This window comes from Neovison vison, chromosome 5 (assembly GCF_020171115.1).
Source record: "Neovison vison isolate M4711 chromosome 5, ASM_NN_V1, whole genome shotgun sequence".
NCBI classification, from domain to species: domain Eukaryota; kingdom Metazoa; phylum Chordata; class Mammalia; order Carnivora; family Mustelidae; genus Neogale; species Neogale vison.
In genome coordinates this window covers 17,340,818-17,368,810 of record NC_058095.1, presented here as the reverse complement: position 1 = coordinate 17,368,810, position 27,993 = coordinate 17,340,818, and the positions used below count along the sequence as shown (strand labels likewise).

Below are 27,993 nucleotides of genomic sequence, written 5' to 3'. Positions count from 1 at the left end.
TTCCCTCACTACCTCACTTACAGAATTCAGCAAATTCTTTCCTCATGACCTCATTAGGCACTTTCTACCCCAGTAAACACCCTCTGCATTCTCTTTCCACCATTGGCTTTACACCGGGATAAGGCATTTCCCTTTACTTCATTTCTGAGTGTCCCCATCAGTTCAGTTTCCCATGAGTTGTCCCCACGAGCCAAGTGTCCCCATGAGCTCAGTTTCCCGGCACTTCTCGGGCTCCTCCTCCTGTCTATGATGATTTGGGTCTTCTCAGGCTGAGGTGATCCCCGTGGGAAGCTTGACTGGACCAAATATGCTTTAACATTTTCCCCTCAGGCTGAAGGCACATTATACACACACACACATCCTATTCGTAGAGACATTTCTTTTCTTTCTTTCTTTTTTTCTTTTTTTTACTTTACGTGTTTGCTATTTGTGTGTGTATGTGTGTGATTTTAATTTTTTTGCCTTATGTGTGTTTCTTGCTGGAAGAAAGTCCTACTTTTGTCACAGATATGACTAGACCACTGGACTGAGAATACCGAAATTTCCTGTGGCACCGGCACTTCTGTGGGGATGGGTCTGGTCCCGTGGGATGGCAGGACAGGACGTAGGCCGTGAGCAGAGGTGACGCAGCAGGAAGTGAGGACAGACCCGGAGGAGGCGAGTGAGACCTCTACCCGTGAACTTGAGGAGACAAAGCATTTCCAGTGAGAGATGAGTGCAGAACTCAAAGTCCACACACACACACACACACACACACACGTGTGTGTGTGTGTTATATATATATATATATATACATATATATGTATATATATATATACACGTGTGTGTGTGTGTTATATATATATATATACACATATATATGTATATATATATATATACACGTGTGTGTGTGTGTTATATATATATATATACACACGTGTGTGTGTGTGTGTGTGTGTGTGTGTGTGTATATGGCTATGGGCATGAAGCAAGGAAGGCCTGGACACCTGCTGGGAGAAAGCTTTGGGACCTTGAACCCCAAGAGTGTCTGTTGGCGTCTTGCACCTGTGCAAAGAACATTTGGCTGCCTCACACCATTCACACCACGGCAAAGCTAAGAAAACCAAGTTGAGAATCAGGAAGAAGGGGAAATGAGAGCCAGAAAAACCAGAGGACAGGGGGACAGGAAGCTTGGAAGATCAAGCGTTAGGCTATAGGGGGAAATGATTTCTCTTGAAATAGACTTCTTGTCTTTTTGCGTCCGTCCGTTAGCCTGTGTTTTGTAAGGCAGATAAAATCTGAGCATGGTGGCTGGCTGGCCAGTGGTTTAGATGTGTGTGTGTGTGTGTGTAAATGGTTTAGATGTGTGTGTGTGTGTGTGTGTATGTGTGAATGGAGGGGCACGCCCACACACTTTTGACTGATGTGCTGCTGCTGGGTCAAAAATGGTTTGTCTCCCTTGCTGTGAAGAAGAGATTTGTTGTGAGCCCGGGAAGGGGAGACTGAGGGAGGGCTCCTTTCACCAGAGGAAGGTGGACAACACCAGCAGCAGGAAAGCGTGGCTTAATTGTGGGAGCAACAGAGGTGGGGTCCCTGAGGGTGACGATCAGGGAGTGAGGGGGGCACCCTCTCCCACTACCATCCTGGGCGGGTTCTGAGCCTCATCTGTGACCTCGGACAGTCTCCACCCTGCCTCTTCCCCTTAGCATGGAATAACACAGAGAAGAGGGGGTACCCGGACCTGCTCAATCTGTTTCTCTGGGGGTGAGGCCCAGGCACCGGCAGCTGTCAGCTCCCCCGGGGCCGTCTGACTCGCAGCCAGGGCCAAGAAGCAGTGATCCGCCCCTCCGAGTGCTGGAACACTTAACGAGGTCCTGCAGAGGTCTGCGGTGGGCCTGGAATACAGCTCTTAACAGGTGCTGAGTAGATGTTTGCAAAACCCGGGCTGGCACCTGTGGCAATGAGCCCCTGGAGCAGAAAGCAGAGAGGGAGTGAAGGGAAGGGCCCTGCGGAGGAGCTGACAGGGGCACTCAGGACCCGTGAATTTAGTGAATTTAGCACAGGGGAAGATGTTAAGGCTCGCTCAGGCTGCTCTGCCTGCAGATGGGGGAATGGGACGAGAGGGAGGGGCAGCCGTGGCTTTGAACTTGCGTGGAGCCTCCCTAAACGGTGTGGAGAAGTGCCGGTGCCATGCAGAGCTGTTTCACTGTGCCCTCCGGCTGTGGGGGGACCCCCAGGAGGACCCGGTGCAAGGATGCACTCCTGGGAATGCGGTGGAAACACCCACCTTGAACTCCAGGGAGCGCGCGGTGCCCCCCCACCCCAGAGCCTGGTGGCTGTGAGGACCTCCCCACACTGCCCTGTCCCAGGCTCTGTGCACCTGGGGAGCTCAGCCGGCTCGAGCCCTGTGAGGCTGTGACCAGAAGTCCGTAGCTGGTGGGAGTTTTTATAGTTATTGTTCTTTTGAAGTGTTATTATGAAAATTGTGAATCCAAAAAAACAGAATAAATAGTACAAGGAGCCCACATAGGCGCACCTCCTAGCCCAACAGTTTCACATTTTGCCCTAGTTGCCCTCCCCCTCCCCCTCACAAACTACCTCCACCCCCAGTTTGGCCCGGTTTGCTTGGGCTGCACCCTTTCAAAGTAAAGAGAGTCATCATGACTGTTTTTCACCCTTGTATTTCCAAAGTAGAAGGATAACCCCTCTGACCATATACCACTTTCCCACTTAACAAAATTAATCATGATTCCTAATGATTCAGATTTCCCCAGTTATCCTCACAATGCCTTCCCGGATAGGATTTTCAAGCAGGCTCCAATTATTTGATTGTTATGTCTCCTAAGTTTATTTTAATCTTAGGCAGCCCCTCTTCTCCTCTGCCTCCCACCACTTTTTTAAAGTGACAGGAGCTTCTGGGAAGTTCAGTCCTGTAGCTCTGTGTACTGCCCCACATTCTTAATTTGTCTGGTTGCTTCCCCTTCGTGTCATTTGGTTGGTTCGTCTATCCTTGGTGCTTCCTGACAGCTGACAGTTACTTCTCAAAGCCTGAGGACACTGAGGTTAAACATCTTTGGCCAGAGAACTTCCTACGGGAGTCTAGGAACCTCACGTTGCATCATTTCATGCCGCGGTCTTGTCGCACTCTGGGGGAGGTTTTTAACGATCCAGTTTTCTGGACTCCTCCCCAGAAAGTCTGATTCAGCAGGGCTGGCCGTGGATCCCAGGTGTCTGTAGTTTTCAAAACCACCCCCAGAAATCTGAGTGCCATAGAGCCTCGGCCCATATCCCTGACTAGCAGCCACCAGCTGGTAAATGCTCCTCCCCCGTCCTCCGAAAGGTGGTGTAAGGGAGGGTAAGTGGGATGATCGAGGTACGTGAGGTCTTTGGGACCCTGGCCTTCCCCAGTGTGTGAGCGGTGCTGTCTGGGGGGGAGGCAGGGTGGGTGGGAGACTGGGCCCCAGCATGGGAGGAGTGTGGGGTTTCCAGGGGCAGCTCCTAGGCTTAGCTGGGAGTTGCAAGACGAGGGGTGCCCCTCCTCCCATTCTGTTCCCAGGGCCCAGCACAGGGCTTGGCCCAGCATATGTGTTTGTTGAGTGAAGATACACACCAAGCCCGTGGCTTGCAGAGGAGCCCAGGGGAGCTGCTGTAAAGAGGAATTCCCAGCCAAGTGGTTCTCCCTTCCGTGGTCTCTCCTGGGCTTCTTCTTAGGAGTCAAACAAAGGATTTCTGGGTGGAAGAGCCAGCAGCTGCTTAATAAGGCCCAGAGAGCCAGGAAGGCCATCCCTTGCCCTCAGCTGGGCCTGCCAGTGGCCTGTGGGACCCGAGGAGGTGAGGAGACTGTCTGTGCTAGTCAGGTGGGGGGCTCCGTGTGCCTGGGGGGAGCCAGACACTCTGACTGCCATACAAAACTGAGCAAAGTAATTCATCCTCTGAAAAAACTCCATTTTAGCGGAAAAACAGAGTCAACGGACAATTCAGTGGGATGTGTTTAAGGCTCCCCTTGGGCATGTATAAGAACTGGGGACTATCCAGAGGGAGCAGTTCAAACTGGACCATTAAAAGGGGAATTTAAAATCAAACCTTGATGGATGAATAGGAGTTCCAAGAGAACAAGAGGGCTAGGCAGGCTCTGTCTTGTCTTTTACTGGAACTGGCCTGAAGGGTAAAGGAGTGTGCGAACCCAGAAAAATCCTGGCCTGGGGAACCAGCAGACGTGGCTTCTCCAAACAAGCAACCTGACTGTATAGGGCCCTCCTTTCCCCACCTGGAAAATGGGAGACTGACCTCTGCCTTATGCAACTCGGGGGCTGGAGGATCAGAGAAGGACAGAAGTGTCCCCAGTTGAAAGGCGCTAACGATGCACATGCTTTAGGAAAAGTTTAAATCAGAATTCTGGCTGGTGGAAGGGGAGGCGGAAGAAACAAGTGGCCAAGATCCGGGAGTCACAGTTGTCCAAGCTGAACTTGTCTGCAAGGCCCAGCTCAAATGTGACCCCTTTGAAGACGGACTCCTGGCTGTCAGCCTCTCTCCCTTAGCGTTCCCATCCCCTGTGGTTTCCATGCTCACGCTGTGCCATTCCCGTGGTTACCTGCAGGGATGTCTGTCCTGCTCCAGGGTGGGGGCCTCTGAGGAAGGTGGAGCCAGGCACGTGATGCATGCGTACTGAACCAGGTCCCTCCAACCCCAGGGCTTCGAGAAGGAACAGCACAGCGTAAGGGAGACAGAGGTCTGGCTGGGGTCATAGGGCCTGGGCTGTGACCCCTACACAGCCTCCAACCAGTGGAGGAACCTTAGACAAATCACCCTGCCTCTCTGGGCCTCAGTTTCCCCTGAGGGAGTGGACTAATGAATTAGCCCAAGACCCCACTCATCTTTGACATTCTATGGCCCAGTAGCGTGACTGAATAATGGACATGGGCTGCTGTTTACAGAATGCTTCTGAAGCCTTCCTTGGGCATCTTGTGCCCCTCCCCACCCCCTCCAACTAGCCAGAGACCAGTAGGGGGAACTCCTTGGGCAGAAACTTTTATTCAGCAGGACTTTATCAAGCATCTGTCTTGTACCAGGGAGCACTTCCAGAGACAACCTGGTCCCACCACGGTTTCTAGAACGCTTTGCATCTCTCCGGTGGGAAAGACAGGACCCACTGAGGGAACGTTCAGAGGGTCACCCAAAACTGGTAGGCAGGAGTGTTGTGACTCTAGGTTAGTCATTTGATGTCTTTGGGCCTCTGTCGCCTCATGTGTGGAGAATGTGGCAACCCCTTGCGTGTCTGAGAGGAGAGGCTGGGCTACAGCTCCCAGCTGTGAAGGCACAGGACCCCACTGAACAAGGATGAGGTCGTTTGGGCTCAGCCATGAGCCCTAAATTGCTCAGCAAAGCCTGTGGACCTGGAAGCGGGGGACCAGTCTCCCCTCTGCAGTCCCCTGTGAGCATTCGTCTACTTGTGGCCTTGGTGCCTCTCGGGAGACCCTTGGGGAGTCTGAGGGGTGAGGCCCTGGGCCTAGACCCCCTTTCACTTCTTTCTGGACACCCACCTGGACTCAGGCATTTCCATGTCCCACAGTGAGTCTTCCTGGGCCAACACCCGCACTGAAGGAGGGTACCCTCAGCTCACTGTCCTTTCGGGGTGCTGAGGGAGGACACAGCCCCCAGGAGACCCAGGTTGGAGCTGCCGACAGGTCAGAGCCACACCAGCTCCCTCCCTCCCTTGTCCTCACCTTCTCCCCCTCCAACCCCCAACTTCTGTCAGGCCCTTCCCCCCTTCATGTTCCTACTTCTCACCCTCCTTTCCTCCTCCCCAGGTCTCACCATCCTGCTCTGAGCCCTGCCTCCCAATTTAGCTGAAGGGGACAATCTCTCTCTCCTCCCCTCCTCCCCTTCTCCACTCCGATCAACTCCACTTTCCTATGAAATTGAGGGAAAAAATAAATAAATAAAACTCTCATGCTCACAACACAACAAAAAACAGGTTTCAACATTTTACAGGTTTCAACATTTTTCAGGCCGTCTTTGTCACTTCTTATCAGATCAGCCCGGAGCCGCAGGCCAGGCGCTCTGGGAGCTGCTTTGGAGAACAGAAGCTGTAACATTCCAGCCGAGGCCGCCCGCCCTCCTCTCCCTCCCTCCCTCTTCTCCCCAGAGAAACACCCCACAGGGCTCTGGGACAGGATGGCAGATGGAGCTCAGGGCCAGAACCTCCACCTCCTCCCTCTGACTGGGACTCAGTCTTTGATCCCTTGGCTTGGAGCGTCCACCACCTACCCCTTCTCCTCCTCCCACACTTGCCCAGAGCTGTGGCCCCTCCGGGCTCTCAGGTAGTCTCAGTGCATGAGCTCGGAAGGCCCCACTTGGCCCTGCAAGGGGACCTCTAGAAGGCAGCAGGCAGTGGTCCAAGTCACTCGCTGAATATAGACATGACCACTTGGCCAGTAGGGCCAGCGAGTTGTGTTGGAGAGTTTAGGGAGAGAGAGGAAGGCAGGAAGACCCTTCTTGGGCTCTCATGGTGAGTCTGAAGTGCTGTCCAATGGGGGAGGGAATGGTTCTTTACTTTGGCTTTGTGTTTGGGGGATATGTGGGTTTCCTGTCCGTGGTGGTATAGACAGTTGGCCTGGAACACCCCCTTTCCCTCACGTCCATACCCAGTCTCCCATCTTCCTGTTCCCGCCATGCTCATGGCGACGCTGGGCACACACTACAGGGTGCTAGGTCTAGAAAAGGCTGACCAAAGTCCAAAAGCCCAGATTTCAGCTGAGCCAACCTGAGGAAAAGGCCTAGGAGCCGTGTCCCCGGGTAAGAGGAAAGCGCTACCCTTGTGGGTCCCAGGTAGGAGGAGAAGGGTCAGACTGGGAGGTGCCACCCATGGGCACAGAGAGGGACCCTGTAAGGGTTGATGGCTTAGTGCATATTCAGAGCTTTCACCCAGGGAGGCGGGTGGGGACAAGAGTAGAAGAGGGAAAGACCAGAGCAAAGGAAGGGTGCGGTGACTCACTCTGTCCAAGTATGTTGGCCGCGCCTCCGTGGGGACCTCAGCAGAAATACCGGGAAACAGAAGCCAGATGTGGGCGCTTGGTGCCAGTGTTGGCTTGAGTGAGGCCCAACCGACCTGCCTCCCGCACGGTTTTGGGAGAGCCCTCCCCATTCCCTGGCCCGAAGTGTGAGGTCCATCGGATCTGATGTCCCCACCCCCTGCTGATGCCCTCCCTCCCAGGACTGCCCCACATTCCTGGGGCTCCTCCCTTGGCCCATGGCATCCTGTGCCCACACCATGAGGCTTCCTGGCTGTCTCTCCCTCTACCATGTGCCCACCAGGGAGGGACAAGGCCTCCAGCGTCATTCAACTCTCAGCTCCCAACAGATTCCCAAATCTGAACTTCTGGGCTCTATCTTTTCCCAGCACCATCTGAACTCAGGTGCCTGGAGGTCTCCTCGGCCCCACAAACTATCTTTGTCTTTGTTCCCAAACCTGCTTCATCTCTTAAGGTCCCTTTCTCTGTGGACATCACATCCATCTTCCTGGTCACCCTGGCTTAGAACTTAGGTCATGCTCTCCCCCTTCCTCTTGTGTCCCTGTGACCATCCTTACTTCCTCTCTGCACCTAAGGCCTCTGTCCCAAGACCCACAGCCTCAGGCCCCTCGAGCCCAGACGGGTGGTGCCCCGCCCCAGCCGCATAGGGGATGCACCCCAGACCCACGAACGTGCCCCCCAGGGGTTGTAACGCGCAGCCAAGCCTGACACCCTCCTTAGCATCGGCTGTCACACTAGCCTCCCTTTCCCAGCTGTGGGTCACTAGTGCCCACTCCCCCCGGGTCCATTTTGCAGCTAGATATTGTCTAATAGATTGATACTTCCAAAGTCTAGTTCAGGAGCCTCCAATGGCTGCTCAGGTTGCTAGGATGAAGCTTGGCAGTGAGGGCCCCTTTCCCCTCCTTGCTCCTTTATACAGCTTCTGGGCTCCAGCCGGGGAGGAACAGCTGCGGTTCCCTCTCTCACCTCATGCCTGTGGCTTCCCTGCCACCCCAGCGCCTCCCGAGGAGCCCCAGCCATGCCTTCGTGATCACCGCTGGCTGGGACCCTCTCGCCTCGGCCCTCCTGGATGTCTCGGCCCTGACGGCGTGCTCTCTGGCGTGGGGGTGGCTTGGGTTGTCAGTCACGAGGGCCTCGGGATGCTCCGTCACTTGTTCACGACACTCCCGGCTCCCTAACTTCTTAGGTGCTGGAAGAACGCTGTGGCTCCGTAACTGACAGATGCGTCCTGATCTGGACCGTCTGTGGGTGTGGCTTAAGGCCTCTCCAGGTCCCTGGCCCTTGGCACTCTGCCAAGTCATCACTTAAATGCGTGTTGAGTGACTCAGCGGGGGATGACTCTGTTTACCTGCTTTCCCCAGTAGGGACACCTCCATCCACTCCGCATGCTTATTGCCCTCCCGGGGCCCTCGGCTGGCTGGCTGGCTGGCTGGCTGGGACAAGTTGAGATGGGGAGCCCCGCAGGCGGCCTGGGCCTCCCTGGGCTCAGAAGCTCTTAGAGTTGTTTCTTTATTGATTCCTTTCTGGTCTCGGGGTCCCAACTCAGTGCATGGACCCTTTCTACCCTCTCCATCCTCTTCCCTTCCAATACATAAGTGAGGGTGCTCCCTAGGCTGCTGGAGATCCACTAGAACTAGATGGCCCTTTTTTGATGAAGGGCATATGTTGGGGTGTCTCTAGGCCTGCTCTGTGGATCGAGGGAGCACAGGAGCCCCTTTGGACTGAAAAGCGACTCCCAAGCCTTGGCCTGCACTGACCTGGGGACGGGGTTGAATCCGTGCTCGGCACCCGTGGGGCCCACACGAGCTCCAGGAGGATGAGCAGCTGGGCCAGGAGAGCTGTAACTTGTGCACCTTGACTTGGGTCTGTCTTGCCCTGTCACAAGCTCCTGGCCGGGGCACCAGGGTGACTCAGAGCGTCCTGACCGGGGTGGCCCTAGTCGGGAGCAGGAATGGCTTTGCTAGTCTGGGTTATAGCTTGTGTCATTCCAGGAGTTAGATGTGTCGAGGCTCCAGGCCCTTCCCCTGGCCTCCCCCAGTCCGTATGTGTCCCTGAACTTGTTAGGCTCCTCCGCCAGCCCGGAAGGGCCTCTTGACCTCAATGGAAAGGTAGTAACCTTGTGTTGCCAAACCAACACTGGGTTCTTGGAGGTCCTGTCCATTTTCAAGCCTTTCCTTCTCCTTTTCGAAGTTTTTGTCTTGTCCCAGGCTGGGGGGCGTGGGGTGGGGGGTGGAGGACCCACTGGACCCAGGAACAGGGAGGGCACCTGCCCAGTACTGCCCAGGAGCCAGCAGGTGGAGTACCAGGCCCTGGGTTACTGTAGGACTTCCAGAATCATGGGGCCACTCTGGAGGAGAGAGAGGCACAGAAGACCGCAGAGGAAGTGGTTTCTGTCTCCTTCCCTCCCTCTCAGCACCCATGACAGGAGCCCTGTCTGGGGCGGGCAGAGACACGGAGCCGTGCCCTGGGGAAAGGTGAGGACCTTCCTGACTCCAAGAAAGGCACAACTCGGGGAGGCTTGGCCATGGAACTCGCCCAAGACCAGAAGGAGGAGAAGGGGATACTTTCCTTGGGCTGTGTCCCCACCCATCCTCCATACGTGACTGTGACTCGGGACCCTCTCCGGGCCTCAGTCTTCCCAACTAGAGAAGGAAGGGATTAGACTAGACCCATGCTTCTCAGGTTTCATCCTGCAGAGGGGCACGGGGTGAGGGCAGACCCTATACTGTCAGCACCGACTTCCCTCCCACTCCCCAGGCCCTGGTAACCGCTACTCTGCTTTCTGTGGCGAGAAAATCGCCTCTTCCAGGTTACCTCGCATAAGTGGGATCCTACAATATCTGTCCTTTTCTGACTGGCCTTTGTCACTCGGCATCACGTTGTCAGGGTTCATCCGTGTGGTAGCAGGTGTCCAAACTTCATTCCTCTTTGGGCCTGGGTCACATTCCATGGAATGGATAGGTCATGTTCTGTTGTGTCCCCCTGTTGGTTCTTTCGAATGGCGCAGCCCTGACACTGATGGACGTGACCGCTTTCACTTCTCTCGGGCACTCGAGAATTCCTAGATCCTGCGCTAATTCTATGTGTATCTTTTTTTTTTTAAAAAGATTTTATTTATTTATTCGTCAGAGAGAGAGGGATAGAGAGCGAGCACAGGCAGACAGAGAGGCAGGCAGAGGCAGAGGGAGAAGCAGGCTCCCTGCCGAGCAAGGAGACCGATGTGGGACTCGATCCCAGGACGCTGGGATCATGACCCGAGCCGAAGGCAGCTGCTCAACCAACTGAGCCACCCAGGCGTCCCTATGTGTATCTTTATAAGAGGAACAGGTCCTTCTTTTTATTGGTTTTGTGTATTGGTGGGGGAGGGGTGAGGGAAGGTTGTGTATGATTCTATCTGGGAAAAAAATAGCTACCAAATACAAACCACCCCAAACCAGATGCCTCCCGAGGCCCCCCGCATCTCTAAAATCCTACTATGCCGGGGGAATGGCAGGATCTCGGGGCCAACAGTGCCAGCGTCCCTGGCCAGGCCACCCGGTGCAGGACACGCGTTAGTGTCTGGCCATGTGATAGATGTGGAAGTTGAGTCAGCATCTAGGCTGACCTGCATCCGTGGTGAGAAGTTTTATCTGTGCCCTGGCTAGCGGCACGGGCCCTCCTTGGTCCTCCGGAGACCGAGAAAGGGATGTTGTCGCGGTGGGGAGGTAAGGACCCAGGTGGCCACGGGAGTCCTGCAAGGCCGTTGCGTGTTGGAGTCCGGCCTCCCGGGAGAGGGAATTTCACTCTGAGCGGTCAACACCGAGGCCTCCACGAGCAGACTGCTCTCCCCCTGCCCGGCTGTCCGTGTCTGTCCTCAGCCCAGCTGGGCGGTGGGTGGCTGGGGTGGAGGGTGAGCTGTCCTCGGGGCAGGGTGGCAGAGCCCTGGGGCAGGGCCGGGCCAGGAGCTGGCTATGAATAGCCCCTGGCCAGCTGGGCACGCCTGGCGGTGCCCTCCGCCCTCCCCCTCACCAGCTGCCGGTGCCAGGCGGGGTCCCTGCCTCCCTGGGGAGCCTCGCTGTTGCCCGAGGTCCTCACCGTAGGGACTTCCTCAGCGGAACCGAGGAGTCTTGTCCTGTGCGGAGGCGAGAGCTCCGGATGCCAGCATTCCTGGGGAGTGAGGCGAAGGAGCTGTGAGACAGGGGACATCGGGCTGGCCTTCTGGGAAAGGAGTGGTTCCTTCCTTCCTACCTGTCACGTGCCTGGCCTTTCGGTAGACCAAGTGTGCCTGCGCGCGCGTGTGTTGGTGTGTGCGCACACGCGTGGGGGATGTCAAAGTGTTGGGGAAATCGGAGGAGACGCCCCCTCTGTCCCCAAGGAGCTCCCACTCTCACAGCCAGATCGAACTGGAAACAAATGAATCCAGCACTTGGCGATAAGGAGGTGTGAATAGGGTGCAGGAAAGAAACAGAGACAGGAGACCTCACTTCTGTCTGGGAGCCCAGGAGAGTCTTTAGAAAAGAGGTGACCCAGGAGTCCTATGTTCTTTTTTTAAGATTTTTTTTTTTTAATTTGTTTGAGAGAGAGAGAGAGAATGAGCCGAGGGAGAGGTAGAGGGAGAGGCAGAGGGAGAAAAAGGGAGAAGCAGTGTCCCCATTGGGCAGGGAGCCTGATGCGGGGCTCGAACCCAGGACCCTGAGATCATGACCTGAGTCAAAGGCAAATGTTTAACCATCTGAGCCACCCAGGTGCCCTCTAGGAGTCCTGTTCTGAGGATGGATAAGATGTTTGCCAAGGGGGCGCCTGGGTGGCTCAGTGGGTTAAAGATGTTTGCCAGGGGCTGGCCGGGGACAGGCACTCGGGGGGAGAGGGCTCACTGCGCACAGAGGCGGGGAGGGGTGAGAGGCGGTGGGTGAGCAGAGCAGCCTGAGCTGGCACTCGGGGAGGAAGAATGAAGGAGAACGAGGCCCACTGTGTGACTTCCCCCGGGGGAGCACGCATGTCATAATGGGGACAAGGCGCTGTGCGTGACATGGATGCATCTGTGGCGGTGGAGTTTCAGACCTGAGCACTGTGCGGGGAGCAGGCTCAGGGTCAGGGGTGCCAGGCCATGTGTGGGGGAGGGCAGCTATCTTGCAAAAATCAGTCCCACGGCGGAGGCCTCCTCAGTCCCTTCCCCAGGGGGCCTTGTTCCTGACCAGCAGGATGTTCAGAGCCGAGCTGAAACCCTCGAATGGAGCATTCTGGGAATATCCCCCTGCCCTGGCCCTTTGGGTTATCTCTAACACTGAGCCAGGTCACAAATAATCCGTGTCCAACCACCCCAGTTAGGACTGAGCTGCCGGGGAAAGGGCCAGCTTGGTATCCTTCCCAGTAACAGATGGGAAGGGGGGCTCTAGAAATTCTGGTGTGTTCTGTCAAGTCAGGAACGGGAGGACAGGAAGCAGGAGGTTACTGACGGGACAAGGGGACAAAGTGCTGGGGACAGCCTCTAAACACAGGGCTTCCTCTGTGCTCGACGCTTTTCCTCGTGCCTTCCTCTTCTTATGTCTCTTATGGGTGAGGAAACTGAGGCAGGGAAAGGTTGAGTGAATTGTTTGAGACCAGTAGTTAGGGAACAGCAGAGCCGGCTCTGTGCTGGGCAGCCCGCCTCTAGGCTACACACGGCGTTGGCCCCCGGGGCAGCAGGGTAGAGCCAGGGTTTGGTGGGAGGGGAAAGAACTCATCATCTCTGGGGCGCCTGGGTGGCTCAGTTGGTGAAGCATCTGCAGCATCTGCCTTCGGCTCAGGCCATGATCCCAGGGTCCTGGGATCGAGCCCTGTGATGTATTCCCTGCTCAGCAGGGAGTCTGCTTCTCCCTCTGCTCCCATTCCTGCTCTCTCTCTCAAATACATACATACATAAATAAATGTTTAAAAGCAAAACAAACAAACAAACAAAAAACCCCATGAAATCATCTCTCATGCCCAGAGTTGTTTTCAGAGGGTATCATACTCGGAGTCCAACAAACCCAGGGTTGAATCCTGGCTCAGCCATTGCCCTGTGTAAGGTGCCTCCCTTCTCTGTGCCTTGGTTTCCTCCTCTGAAATGGGGGCGGCAATGCGCCCAGTGGGAGCTGTTGTGAAAAATCTGTTGAGATAGTAGATGCGACGCGTGAAGGAGACGGTTGCGGTTAAGATTGCTGGCGTTGCACGTGACCTTGGAGGGCAAGAGGGAATCTGCCTGTGTTGGAGGAGAGGCCACAGTCATCCAGTAGGACCAGTAGGAAGGACTTGGTGTCCTTCAGAGGAGGGGCAGGGAACGAGGTATCTCCCTGTTGGGAGAAGTTTGGGGAGTAACTGTGGCCTTTGTGGCCAGCCAGTGCCCAGGGCTCGGGACTTCTGCTGGGCTGGGGAGGCCCACCTTGGGCGCTGCAGGAGGGGACTGGTGAAACCAGGAGCCAGAGCCCCTTGGAGGGCTGGGATGAGAAGCAGCCTCGCCAGGTGGAAATAAAGAGCCAGCAGGGACATCCCCACTCCTCAGTCTCCCTTCTCTGCAGTGGCCAGCCACGGGCAAGCCACCTCTCTCTGTGGGCCTTTCGCTTTTTCACCTGTATAAAGGGGCTTCGTGCTGTCATAGGGCTCCTATTGTAGGTTCTCATTCTAGTCCAGGACTCAGCTTAGCTTGAGGGGGCCAGGCCTGCCAAGGGGCTAGGAGAGAGCTAGGAAGGAGGAGAGTCTTGGAGGATGCGCATCTCTGGGCAAAAGGAGGCTGGAGCCTCGGGGCACACGGAGCCTTGGCTGGTGGGCAGACCAATAATGGGGGATGATATGGGACAGGGCCCCTGGTGCCAGAAGTGACTGTGGGACAGACTGGTCCAGATCAGAGTGTGTTATGGAGGCCGGAGGTCAAGCTGATGGCAAGCGTGGCCACCATAGGGGCGGTCCACACCTCCAGACCCGGGCATGGACCAAGTTCGCTGTGGTGGGGACACTGGGGAGACGGGCTCTGGCCAAAGGGACGGACACTGAGGCTGGGAAGTGGGTGCCAGGTCTTCCCATGCTGCTCTGGGACAGGGAGGGGCCAGACCGGGAGACGGGGAGGGGGCCGAGAATCACCACCCCATTCAGGACCAAACCCAGGTGCGGTGACAGGGGTGGCAGAATCCCTTATCGGGTCTCAGCTCCCCGCTCTAACTGTCCTCCTCCTCTGGGGCACCAGGTGCTAAATGTCAGAGGAGGGAGTGGGGACAGCCCGGACTTCTTCCCAAGGGAGCCTTGCCCCCACGCCGCCCGCTCTGCACTGTGTTGACTCTCCACCCTGAACCCTGGACCTGTTCCTGCGGGGGTGACCGCAGAGCTGCTGGGACAGCTGGGGGGTGGGGCTCAAGGCCCATGTTAAGAGCACGTGGGGAGGGGGCGCCCAGGTGTCTCAGCCGGCTGAGCGTCTGCCTTCAGACCCAGGTGTCTCAGGGTCTTGGGATCGAGCCCCATGTCAGGCTCCCTGCTCAGTGGGGAGTCTGCTTCTTTCTCTCCTCCCCACCCGTGCTCTCTGTCCCCCTCTCTCAAATAAATAATTAAAGTCTTAAAAAAAAAAAAAAGAAAAAAGAAAAGAAAAGAAAAAGGAGCACATGGGGAGACAGCCTGAATGGGGAGGGAGGTTCAATTCTGACACTGTGCAGTCCTGCAGACTGGGGCAGGGTACTTAGTTTCCTGGCCTCAGTCTCCTCATCTAGGAAATGGGATAATAATGACGATAATGAGGTTCGGGGAGGATTACCTAAGGCGAGAGACATGAGTGCTTAGAACAGGCCCATCGTGTATTCAGTGATGGCTATTCGAACCTCACCATTCTTGTGATAAGCTGTTTATGAGCGTAAACAGGGTTGGGACAGGAGAGAATGATCCCTGGGCCCCCTCGGGGGCTGTGTGCCGTGTGCTCATGGGGGCTCTGGGCTGACCCACTCATGCTTCGTGAGGCATGAGATCCATGGGTGAGACTCAGGGCACAGAAGGGCCCGGCCTACAGCCAGCCCCTCCCTCCACCTCCCTGCCTCCGGCCCCAAGCAGGCCTTGCCCAGAAGGCAGGCGGCATAGTGTTTCTGGAATCAGAGGGAATGGGGTCCAATGAGCCACTTCTTAGCCCCTCTGTAGTCTGGGCTGGTTCCTCAGAATGCGAGGCCACGCCGCCCAAAAACAGGGCTGCCGTAACACCCCCTTCCACATCCTACAGTTGTTCTAAGGATTGAGGAAAAGGCTCAGCCCAGTGAGCATGCTGTGTTCGGCCACAGGCCTGGCACTGGAAAGCTTGAGCAACTAGCTTCCTCCCTAAACCCCAGCTTCCTGGTCTGGGGTGGGGGGTAGTGATGTTCTCCACCTTGGAGAAGTGATCAGGAATCTACAGGCAAAGCCACGTAAGAGCTGATAAACAGCAGGCGTTGAGTTCAAGCCCTGTGTCTAGTCCAGGAAGCTGGTGTATATGTGTCTGTGTTTTCCTGATCTGCATTTGGGGTCTTCTGATCCCTCTTCCCAAGGCTTCTGTCATCTCTTTGTGTGGGGGACTTGACTGAGGTCACTGCCGGACTGGAGCCTGGTTATGGGTGTGAAGGGGGCGGAGGTGGGCCTCATGCAACCCTTCTTCCAGCTTGCACTGTCCCTGATCACAGGGCTGATGGCAACTGACCTTCAAGTCCACTGAGACCCACGGATCATTTTCTCAGTTTCTCCTGCAAAATGTCATTCCTGCTGTTCCAGGGCTGAGGGAGAGAGTGGGAAGAGTAGCACCTTGGTTTTCTAGTATTTTAAACTCTTATTCTGGCTCCCCACAAGACCTTCCCTTCTGCTAAAAAAGCTGAGAGGTGGCTCATCGGCCTTTGGCTTAGGTCATGATCCCAGAGTCCTGGGATTGAGTCCCATGTCAGGCTCCCTGCTCAGCGGGGAGCCTGCTTCTCCCTCTGCCTGCCACGCCCCCCCCCCAACCTGTGCTTGGTCTCTCAATCTCTTTGACAAATAAATAAATAAAAATAAAACCTTTAAAAAAAATTAAAGTCCTGATGTCCAAGCAGTCTGTTAAAAAAAAAAAAATGCTGAGAGGTTTACAGGATATTGATTGAGAAATGAGGGTTAGGAGAGTAAGGTGACTTGGCCGGCAGAGTGTGATCTGGGATCTTCTCCCTCCTGACACTTATCTGGAAACAAAGCCAAGCTCCAGTCTCTGGTAAGAGGGAAGATGGTACTCTAGAAACTTCTAGGAAGCTGCCAAGATGGTCATGGAGGCCCCAGGGGACAAAGGTCAGAGGACTTAATAGAAGCTACTGATTCCCTAGGGAGGCACTGGGGGCTTTTGGCTGGGCAGGCAGCGTCCGGAGGCAGCGGCTAAGAGACACTGCCATGGGCAGTGTGTGTGTGTGTGTGTGTGTGCGTGCACATGCACATGCATGTGCAAACCTCAGGCACACATGTACATAGTGAATTCCCTGCTGGGACTGGAGCTTCTCTGTTTCTCTGCTTCAGTTGGGGTCAAGCCTGCCACCTCCCTCGCTTTAGGTTTGGGTTACTTCCCATGGGTCACTGGAGTCTGTGTGGCCCCAGAAACTCGGACTCTGTGGAAGATTGTCCAGGCCAACCGCTTCAAGGCCCATCGGGGCAACTGGCCCACAGCCTAGGAGGGATTTAACCTGGAGCCCCAAATCCATCTTTCCAGTCCAGAGTTCTTTTCACGAAGTGCCCCTGCGAGTCCCTGCGCTCACATCAGATATGCCCCCGTCAGAGGGCTGCTGGCTGGGCTGGAGATCTGCCCTACAGGGGCAGAGAGCACACTGAGGCACCAGCTTGCTGGAGGGTCTGGGTTTGGGCTGACCCAGGGGCCCTCCGTGGCTCCACCCACCCCAGAGGGCTCACGAGGAAGAAAAAAGGCCCCTGATGGGCCATGTGCCACCACCCTCTGTCTGCCCGCAGGTCCCTGGCCCTGGGCCAGCAATACACATCCCTGGGCTCACAGCCCCTGCTCTGCGGCTCCATCCCGGGCCTGGTCCCCAAGCAGCTGCGCTTCTGCCGGAATTACATCGAGATCATGCCCAGTGTGGCCGAGGGCGTGAAACTGGGCATCCAGGAGTGCCAGCACCAGTTCCGGGGCCGCCGCTGGAACTGTACCACCATAGACGACAGCCTGGCCATCTTCGGGCCCGTCCTGGACAAAGGTACTGTCTCTGGGCTGGCTAGCAGGTGGGGGCGGGGCTGCAGTGGGTGGGGGAGGAGGACCTGGTGACCCTTCCCCCTCAGGATGCCTCAGCTCCCAGCCCAGGGTCCCCAGGGGAGGGCCACAAAGCTGGACAGGACCAGCAGCCTCCACAAAAGCCGGTCAACTCCCTCTCTGGACTGACCCAGACTGTCCCCCTGCCTGCCACACCTTCCCGGGTGCTGCTGGGGGCTGAGCAACTTTGAGGTGCTCCATATCCTGAGATCCTAGGGCGGCACAGGAGGCCATGGCCTTCCTCCCCACCCCACACCTGGCTGGCACAGTGGAGTGGGACAGGCTTTGTTGTGGACATTTGTGACATTTTCCCAACACTGTGTTAAGTGCTATGTAAATCTAGCTTTTGGGTGACCACCACCTCTAGGTCCCACCCATATAGAAAATTCTGGAGCTGAGGAAACTGGTGTTGGTGGCATTGCATTGCCCCCAAGTGTTTCAGTGCAAAGATTCAGCCGGCCTGCACGGGGGATCTGCCCACCAACTCTGGAGGGGCTCCGGGGCCGGCTGGCCTCTGGGGAACTTTCCTGCCCTCCTGCAAACCAGGAGTCTAACCAGCTGGTGCCTGAAACGAATGGCATTCACACAACTTGACCTCAAGCATGACGGCGGGAGATGGTTGAGGGGGGCAACTGCTCCCAAGAAGGAGACTTTGGGGCTGGAGAGTTCTGGGCTGAAGATGGGCAACTCTAAGGAATGGCTGCATCCCGGGATTTGATGACCCCAGCAGGCCTCCTGGGACCACTGCTCCCTTTCAGCAGAAACTTGAACCCTCCTGCCCCAGGGGCTTTGCCACCCAAACTGGTGAGCCTGGCCCTCCCTTCTCTTACAAGAACTATATTTATAGCCGGAAGGAAAAGGTATCTGAGAGCCAGGTGGATCTGATGGGGGAAGTGGGGGATGGGGGCACTGAACCCTACCTTTTAGTAGGCAGTCCCCCTTTACCTGGGCCTCAGGTATGCTGGGTCTGTCTGACCTACAGGCCATTGTCAAGGGACAGAAGACCAATTAGCGAATCAATGGATGATGATTCTGTTTACGCTTCTATTACCAAAGCTAATTATTCCTTGTTTACATAAAAGGTTTGGCCTCTAATTGGGGCCAAGTGGCGGCGGTTTGCATTTCAAACCTGATCTTGCCCGGTGTGTCAGTCTCACCGCCTTCCGGTGCCCCACCTCGGGCCAGGTAGCGCTTAATCAAACAGCCTGGCGTCTAGACGCGCTCCCCAAAAGCAAGACTCGCCTTCTGATCGCTCTTACGCTCTTGGGACATTTGGCAATGAAAATCGGGCCTTTGAGCTTATTACCCATCCACGCCTGTGTTAAACGTTTTCCATCACGTTGTAGGTACCTGCCTTCATCTCTGAATTGCAAGAGGGCTGTTCTGTGTTGGGCGGGGGCTGGGAGCTGGGTAGTAAGTCAGAAACTCGAGGAATTTGATGAAGCCGAGGAAGGTCCGGGAAGAAGATCGGGGAGTCCCTCACCCGCGTCGCGCGGGCCGCCACGCGTTCATCTCTGCACCCCCCGACCCCACCCCACCCCACTCCACCTCTCTCCACCCCAACCCACACACACGCTTTGAGAGCCGGGGGCGCGGGGGCGCGGGGGCGCGGTGATGGGGTGCGCCCTGCTCGGGGCGCGCACCGCCGGCCGAGCCCGGGACCGGCTCCCCACGGTCTGGCCGGCCCGGAGGCGGGGCCGCGGCCGGCCTGGGACTCGCGCGGCACCCGTGGGGCGGAGGCCGCGGGGGTCGGCGGCCGGAAGGCGACGGGCCGCGACGGCGGGGCGCAGGGGAGTCCGGGATCGCGTTCCGCGGGCGGGGCGGCGCGGGCGGCCCGGAGGGGCTTAGGCGGCTTGAAAGGGGCCCGAGCGCCGCCCCCCACCGCGCGGCCCGGCCCCGCGCCCGCTGCGGCCGCCGCGCCATTCACACGCCCTCTGGCCATTCGGCGCGGCGCGGGGGCGGGGGGCGCCGCTTCAATGGGGATTTCGCGGGCCGGCGCCGGGGCCGGGGGCGCGGCCCGGCCGCGGGAGACGCCCGTTGCTACGCGGTGGCGGCCGGCCCGGCGGCCCGGGCCCGGCGGCCGCATTATGCGGGTAATGCGGTGTGACACCGCGCGAACAAAGGCGGATTGAGCGGCCCAGCGGGCCCCGCCGGACGGGGACCGGCACAGCGGGGCTGTCAGCGCCGCTCCCAGGCTAATCCCCGCCCCGCCCCCGCCGCCCCCGCGTCCCCGGGGCTGGGAACCGAGCGCGGCCCGGGGTCCGGGCGCCGCCGCCGCCCCGAGAGACCGCGCGCCCGGCCGGAAGCGAGACGCTGGCCCTCGGCGCCGCCGCCGCTCCCGGGCGCCTCGGGGAGGGCGGGAGCCGGAACGGGGGCGAGGAGAGCGGGGCGGCGTTGGGGAGGTATTGGGGTGAGGGGAGGGACCGGAGCCTTGGGCTTCGGCCACCCCCGGTCTCAGTCCGCCTGGGCGGCGCGGGCTCGGTGCGGCGGCGGGGCGTCGGTGGAAGCGGGTCGGGGGGCTCCTCCGCAGGTGGCCCGCGAGGCTACCCGGCTTCCCGGCTGTGTGCAGAGCGGCGATCCCCCTCAGCGTCTGGCATGGGAGCTCTGGCTTCCAGCCGGCCTCCGTGGCCTCGGGCGGATTACCGCCCAACCTGGGTTCCTCGCCTGTCCCGAGAGTTGGGCTGCAGGTCTCCCAGGCCTTGGCCCTCTAATCCTCAATGTTTGCATCTGTAGAATGGGCCTGTGTTAAGACTTTCTGCTCTTAGTTAAGAGGATTAAATAAGATCAAGAACCTGAAGGGCAGAATATGGTGCATACTGAGCGCCCAAAGGTGGTGATCACGATCCTGAAGTTGGGGGACACCCCTGAGAAGTTCTCCTTTTCCTTCAAAGGATTCTCCCCTGATGGCAGGGAGTGGGCATGGGACTGGGTCCACTCTCCTCCTGGTCAGGAACTCTGGTGGCAAAGGGAAGTTTTACCCGTTTTACAAAGAGGGTAACTGAGGCTCAGAAAAGGAAGGGGTCTGCCCAAGTGCATCTAGGTGGGGGATGGGGTGGACTTGGGTAGTTTAGGCAGTAGGTTCCCAGGCTTCCCTCCTGCAGGCCCCAGGCTCTCTCAGGATGGGGAAGGCTCAGGCCTGTGCTGCAGTCTCTGGAGTTGGGGCAGGTAGAGGGTAGGGGGCCCGGGGCCAGGATGGAGCAGGACCACCTCACCTCTAAAGCAACCGGCCAGAGCTACAGTTTCTGCCCCTGCTTCTGACAGGCTTGGCTCTGACCAGTACTAGGTATTGGGGCCCTGGGTTAATCAGTTAGCTGCCCCCTGCCTCAGTTTGCTCATCTGTAAAGTGGGGATACCTCAGAGGCTGGGCCAGTCAAAGGGGGTGGGAAGAGTACCTCGACTCCTCCCTCTTTCCTCGGGGCTGGCGAGCCCTTCTTCCCTGCTGGGGAGGTCGAGGCAGGACCCCGCCTGAGACTTGCCCTCTCCGCAGCCACCCGTGAGTCGGCCTTCGTGCACGCCATTGCCTCTGCCGGTGTGGCCTTCGCCGTCACGCGCTCCTGTGCTGAGGGCACCTCCACCATCTGCGGCTGTGACTCGCACCACAAAGGGCCGCCTGGCGAGGGCTGGAAGTGGGGCGGCTGCAGCGAGGACGCCGACTTCGGGGTGCTCGTGTCCCGGGAGTTCGCAGACGCGCGGGAGAACAGGCCAGACGCGCGCTCGGCCATGAACAAGCACAACAATGAGGCGGGCCGCACGGTGAGCTGCGGCTGCCCTCGCCCGACCCTGCCTGGTACCCCTTGGCAGACCGTGTCCCTGCCTTTCCTGCCTGGCCTCGCCCCTGCCCCACCCTGCCCTTCCAGTGGCCCTCGTGCATCCCGGGCTCCCTACTTTCCTCTTTCCCCTTGGCAGAACATGCCCCCTCCCACACCCTCGCAATCACCCGTCCTGGTCACCCTTTCTCCCTGGGCTGTTCCCCATCTGCACCTGCCAGGGGATGTGTCAGCTCAGGAGTGAGGCAGACCCCATGGAGCAGGTCCCCGCCAGCCCATCTGGTGCACTTGGGCTGCCTAGGCAGGGCCATGAAGACGGGAGGGCCTGACTTTGAATTCAGCCTCCACAGCTTCCTCTGGTTATTTGACCTAGGTCAAATCACTTAAGCTCCCGGCCTCAGTTTCCCCATCTGTTAAGTGGGGTTCACAATCCCTATCTCCTACAGCTTTGAGAAATGGCTGCGATTTCTGCCAATGCTTGGGCTGTGAAGGGGGAGGGAAACAATGGTCATCATTCTTTAGGTCCGTCCCTCAGCCCCAATCTGTTTTCTTCCTGACCCCCAGTAGAAATAGAGAAGGTTCCAGGGATGGGGTGGGCGGGGGCAGAGCGGGAGGGCCTAGGTGTGCTCCCGAGTGAGGTTGTGCTGGGGGCCAGCAGCTACTCCTCTTCCCCAGACCATCCTGGACCACATGCACCTCAAGTGCAAGTGCCACGGGCTGTCCGGCAGCTGCGAGGTCAAGACCTGCTGGTGGGCCCAACCCGACTTCCGCGCTATCGGCGACTTCCTCAAGGACAAGTACGACAGTGCCTCGGAGATGGTGGTGGAGAAGCACCGTGAATCCCGCGGCTGGGTGGAGACCCTCCGTGCCAAGTATGCGCTGTTCAAGCCGCCCACCGAGAGGGACCTGGTCTACTACGAGAACTCCCCCAACTTCTGCGAGCCCAACCCCGAGACGGGCTCCTTTGGCACCAGGGACCGGACTTGCAATGTCACCTCCCACGGCATCGACGGCTGCGACCTACTGTGCTGCGGCCGCGGCCACAACACGAGGACGGAGAAGCGGAAGGAGAAATGCCACTGCATCTTCCACTGGTGCTGCTACGTGAGCTGCCAGGAGTGCGTCCGCATCTACGATGTGCACACCTGCAAGTAGGGAGCCAGGTAGGGCCGCGGGCGGGGCGGCTGCGGGGCCTTGGGACAGGGACCCTTTTCTCCCAGCTCCTCTTCCTGACGAATCCACTTCTCTTGCTGAGCTGTCCAAGACACCCAAGTTTCCACGGCCAAAGCAGGAAGCCAGGATTTCCCTGAGCATCTGTGGGGATGGTCCCTGGGCAGCTTTGGGTGGATTACGCCAAGTACGGATGCCAGCTGCACATGTGCACGCAAGACTGCATGACATTGACTAATGTTTGTATACAAGTTAGTAAATTATGAGCCAGGTCAGATGTTTGCATGGCCACTGGCCATCATTACTGAGCATCTGGAGGCTCTGAGCCAGAGGAGGGACATTGTGGGGCTGGAAGCCAGGATACCTGACTTCTGGTCTCAACTCTGCCCTGTTCCAGGAAGTCCTTAATTTCCTGTTATTTCATTTCCATGGGCCTCAGTTTTCTTACCCTAAAACGAGGGGGTTAAAATAGTTGAAATAATAGGCCAAAGATCCTCTCTCTTTCATCCCGGGGCAGAGTCATTTTGCATCCACCCTGAACTTTGAGGGCAAGTTTTTGCACAAGCATAAATCCTACTGACCTTGAGGAGGTGGGTGGGGGAAGCGGTGTATCAGCCCATATCCTGACAGATCTAAAGCTTGGGTGGAGCGGGGGCGCTCTCACCGAGTTTATGGAAGGGGATGGGGAGGAGGAGGAGGGATTCAAGTTCAGAGTGGTGGTGGTGAGTAATCAAGGGATCAAAGGCCAGTGGGTTATGTTCCCAAGCTTCCCAGAGGTGGCCTGCGTGGGAGACACGGTGCCTGGCCCTTGGAGCCATCGGTCCCCAGCATAGGTCAGGACTGATGTAAGGTGGTCCTGGAGTCTGGGAGCTGGAAGGTCCGAGGCCACTGTGCCCTCTCTCTCTTTTCTCTACCTGAGAAGGAGCCTAGTGTATAAAGGCGTGAGCCCTGGTCCAACAGCCACCACCTGCCAGCTGGGGGACCCCAACAAGAGAGTTTTTATAGATCTGCCTCCATATCTATCTTCCTCCCTGGAGGAGCCGTGGGGACCGCGCTTGGTTCATTGTGAAGAGCATACCTGCCTGGGTCATCCCCCTGGAACAGGGCAGGGGCGAGCACCCCACCGGGTCACACAGCTCCACGGAGGGCACCTCGGAGCTGGTGGCTCCAGTCCACACTGTGTGGGCCTGGGGGAGGGGTCGGGCCTCTCTGCGGTGTGGAGGCCCCCACATCCTGGGGACAGCTCTGGGTGAGTCCCTCTGGGAGGCCCCTCAGTGGAGCTCGAGTTAGGACCTGGCAGGGACAGGGTCCAGAAAGGCAGCCGGAGGCACGGCTTTGTTCGTGTCTGAGTGGGCGCCGTGTGGCCGGTGGAGAGGGGACGCAGGTGGCCCAGATCTGCCATGTACTGGCCCTGGAAGCCCGAAGTCCAGTTTCCTCACCCGTTCCGGGGTGTCGGGAGCCTAACGGAAGTTTCATGAGGCCCCAGGGAGCTACCAGAAGTGAATGCTTGTCCGAATCTGATACTAATCGGGAGTGATAACTGCCGTCAAGAGAGCTGAGACGTGAGGGTGACATCACCTGGGCGAGTTTCATATCCTGCTTCTCACAGTGAGAGAAAAAAATCCACAAATATGAATGCATTCATGGGCTCAGTATAGCGTGGCCACTGTGGCCAGAGCCAGCGTGGGGTCCCCAAGCAGGACTGAGGGGCAGCTGAAGGGGAATTAGGATGCCAGAGCCCTAATGGCGGACCCATTGCTAGGATAGGGACCTTGAACTTCTGTGTGCGTCCTGCTGGGGCTGTAGAAGCAGTAGGTATTCTGGCGCCTCCTCTTCCAGGGCAGGGTGGGGGGAGGCCGCCAAGAGAAGCCATCTGCCAACCAGTGGAGGGAGTCTCTGGAAAACTCTCCTGCCTGCCACCCGTGTAATTAGTGCTGATCCTAGGAGGAATTAATACATCCTCAGCTCTCTTTGCTCCCATTTTGAAGGACAATGTTATTTTCTCCAGTCTTAGAGACATGGTCTCAGATGCCTTATTTAGGCAGATCGGGGCCCCGAGCCCCTCTGCTCTGGGCACTCTGGAGCCCTTGCTCTGGGACAAGTGGAGGACTCTCCCCACGTGGTGCCCTTTGGACACATTTTCAACTTGTTGAGTGATGTGGGGCAGGCTGGGGAGCCTCTCTGCGCCCCAGTTCTCTCATCTGAGAACAGAGGGGTGGTTGTGTGGACCAGAGGCTGGATAGCCTCGGGGCTGGGCCTGGTTCATGGTCCAAGGAGGTAGCAAAGATTCCCGGGACCAGGCAGAGCTGACCTCCATGAGAGATGTTCTCCAGGCATGGTGCTTGGTCTTGAACCACAGGCCCCAGACTGGCTGAGACCCGGTTACCTCTCTCCTCCCTTCATCCACAAAGACACTGCAGGCAACATGGGAACCTTGGAGGACAGGCTGACAGGGACATATGCCTTCCACACACTCGGTGGGGAGCCCCAGCCAAAACGGCTTTATGCCACGGGGAGATTCCCAGTCCTTCCCTGGTGGGGAAAACATCTTTTCCATTGCCTGTGGCTTCTGTCCAGTGTCTCATGCTAATGGCCGATTGCCTACCTTGCAAGGACCAGGCATCTTCCTTGTTATTCAGAAGTTGTGAGCCAAAGGGGCTCTCTCTGGACAAGAGGCAGAGGGTCTGGCTGGCCCCAAGTGCTGGATCTGTCACTAACTTGCCACAAAACCTTGGGACGTGTCCGCTTAGTCTTGCTGAGGCTTCGGTTCTGCCCCAGTGTAATACTCTTCCACTGGCCCTGTCCGCCCGCCCCGGGAATGGGAGGTTGGTTGGGAATGCCCATGAAAGTGCTTTGAGCCTCTCATCCTTGGTGAGATGTAAATACACAAATGAGTAAGAGGTACACATTGGTGCTCCCCTGGGAAGGAATTATTCATAGTTAATTAAATAGCCGTGTTCCTGCATAGACGGCTCATTATCAAACCACTGGTGGGACAGAAAAGCACAGTGCCCACGTCAACTCTAGCGGGGAATGAGGCCCTGGACCGGAGAGGCCTTCAGTCTCTCTACAAGGTGGACTCCTGCCTGGGGGTCTCTGTCCGAGCTCCTGGCCAGAAGGTGGGGCAGGTAGGGTTTGGGTCCCAGTCAGTGGTGGCCCAAGCCCTCCTGATCCTGTTTAAATTCCGCACTCTCCCTCAGCAGCAGACCCCCAGAGCAGAAGAGGGGGTGCAGGAAAGCCCCTTGAGTTCCCCGTTGCCCCCGAGTACAGGAGAAACGACGAGCTGTCCCATCCACAGCCTCCCATCTCGGCACCCCAATGGGCGGTTCCTCCGAGAAAGGGATTACGGGTCTGATTCTCCCTCTTTGTTTTCCAAAGGGCACTGGGAACGGGTGAAGTGTGTGGCTGGGCAGATTCACCGAAGTCCCATGGGAAAGCAGGACCTGGAGCCGGGCGCAGCCCTCAGCACCAGGCAGCCAGGAACCCGGACTGTTGCCAGACACCCGTGCGGTAAACGACCTGGACCCAAGCTGCCCGCTGCCGGGGAGGCCTCCCTCGCCCTGTCTCTTAAGTTTCTCACCCTGCTGTGGATGGTGTGTGGTTTTTAAAGAAGGGGCTTTCTTTTTAGTTCTCTAGGGTCTGATAGGAACAGACCCCAGGCTTATCTTTGCACATGTTAAAGAAAATAAAAATGGAAAAAAAAATTCTACTCCGACAGAACAGGCTGGGCTGCCGTGAGCTCTCTGCCTGGTGGTGAAGACCTCGGCTGGGGCAAGATTCTGTTTCCAGTCGGCCTCTCCTGGTGCCATGCAAGATGCCTGTGCGGGGGGTGTTATGAAGTCGGACAGAGCCCAGCGGTCTCCTTTTCTCTGTCTCCTCCTGCTCAGATCTGATAGACCTCCACATTCTCACGAAAGCCATAGGGTTAGCTAGGATCCAGTGGGAGGGAGGCCCAAAGCAATTGTCGGGGTGGGCTTGGGAGTCCTGAAGAACCAGGAGCGCCGGGTGGCCTGGCAGGCTGTTGGAAGAGCGACTGTGTCTTGTTCTCAGTCTCGCTTCCTCTGCAGCCCTGTTCCGCACGCGAGGCCCTTGTGAACCGCAGCCCTAGCTCCCGGTCGCCTGCTCCCCTTCCGCGCTGTCTACCAGGAATGCAGGGCAGGGCTTGGGGGCTTTTTTTTTTTTTTAAAGGATGAACCGATGTAAATAGGTTATGTTTAGGGGGTGGTGAGCCTTCTGCAGCTCCATGGGGCTTCCTAAAGAAAGAAGCGGTATCGTTAGAAGGGGCCATTCACTCCCTCCCGGCCCTGCTCACTGGCAGATTCCCCACCCAAACAACACCAGGGAGAGCAGCTGGGGCGTCTAGGTCGCCTGCGTAGAAATCAGACAAAGGGTCAGAGACAGAGCAGCAGCCGATTCCTGATGTTCCAACTTGGTGACTTGTAGCTAGGGAGGATAACACGGCTCCTTAGTTTCCTCTCCGATAAAGACCTGTCTTCCGGCCTCCTTTCCCTCCTTTGGCCCGTGCGGGTAAAAGAGAAACGCAGAGTTCTTTAACACACACCTGCCGGCCTCACCTGTGTGCAGAGAGCCCGCCAGTCCACGCAGTTCCCAAGGATCTGGAGGAGGTGTTCGAAGGCGGGCAAGCAGTCACTTGCTCCCTCCGGTAAAACCTCTCTCCGCTGAGCTCCCCGTGCTCCGCCAGGTCCTCTCAAAAGTCCTGAACGGAGGCCAGCGGATCGGACAGCACGAACCCAGGCCACAGCTCTGTCTTAGGGAGAATCAGGAAGAAGAGAGGCGGCAGGGGTAGAGACGGGAAAAAGAGTTGTTTCTTCCTTTCTTTACTTCCTTCTCTCTTTGGTCTAACACTGACCTCAGCTGCTGGGTCAAGTGATCTTCCTGCTCTACTCAGGCAGGCTTGCCAAGACCGTCTAGAAGCCATGCCCGCACTCTTGAATCTGTGGGCAACGAGCCCGGCTACAGATACACATCCCATCCCCTGTCCGGACAGTCCGAAATGCCCCTCCCCATCTCACTTTAGACTGAAAAGTTTTCAATCATGTCAACCGGATAATGCTTGCTTTATGTGAGAATTATTTCAGCAGAATGGATACAAATTTTCAGAACAGTCTTTTCATATCTATGTATTCTATATTAAAAGTGATAAAGTCATGTTTCTGGGGCGTATTCAAGTAGCTGACAAGTAATTATTTAATAATAGTACACTGAGCACATTGTAATTATTCTCGCCGTAGTCAGGTAATAGTATCCAACCGAAATTTCCTACCGACCTGCTGTATCCAAAGTTTTGTAAAAAGTTGTAGAAGTTGTTGATCTTTTTGATTTTATATTCAAAAAGTCTCTTTTTATAAATATTATTTATTATACAATGTATATACCTTTGAGTTAACTAAGATTATATATTATATAAATATATATATATTTGGAGAAAATCTATTTCATCATGCAGTTTTTTTCTGTTAAGTCATTAAAGAGAAGGTAAACTTAAAATGGATACATTGTACAATGTGTGGGGTTTCCAGATTAACGCTCAGGAGGTTGCGAATATCCAATTTCTGGATGTGGTGGCCTCAACTTGCACCCTGAAGTGAGTGGTCCAGAATAAAGCCATTTCCTCTGTTCTCTAAGCAGGATCATCTCAGACATCATGGACAGTGGGTCTCATCTAGTATAGGACTTTCTTACAGGCTTACCTTGTTCTAAGTCAACATCTGACAAGTAATTCCTAGGTTTGGAAGTAAGCGGTTTGGGCAGTAATTCCTTTCATAGACTAGCATTTCCACTGCACAAATGAATGTCACAGACACTCAAAAGATGTGGC

The 27,993-nt window shown here is 56.8% G+C and overlaps 1 protein-coding gene across 1 annotated transcript in view; it reads left to right on the top strand.

The window, feature by feature from the left end:
* Positions 1-27,662, top strand: part of WNT3 (Wnt family member 3) — a 47,873-nt gene extending 20,211 nt beyond the window's left edge. Inside the window, exons 2-5 of the mRNA XM_044247715.1 lie at positions 16,923-17,164; positions 20,705-20,970; positions 21,660-22,147; positions 25,533-27,662. Of these exons, the coding sequence (XP_044103650.1) occupies positions 16,923-17,164; positions 20,705-20,970; positions 21,660-22,139 (988 nt within the window). The 3' untranslated portion in view covers positions 22,140-22,147; positions 25,533-27,662. The remainder of the gene's footprint in view (positions 1-16,922; positions 17,165-20,704; positions 20,971-21,659; positions 22,148-25,532) is intronic.
* Positions 27,663-27,993: the final 331 nt, after the last annotated feature.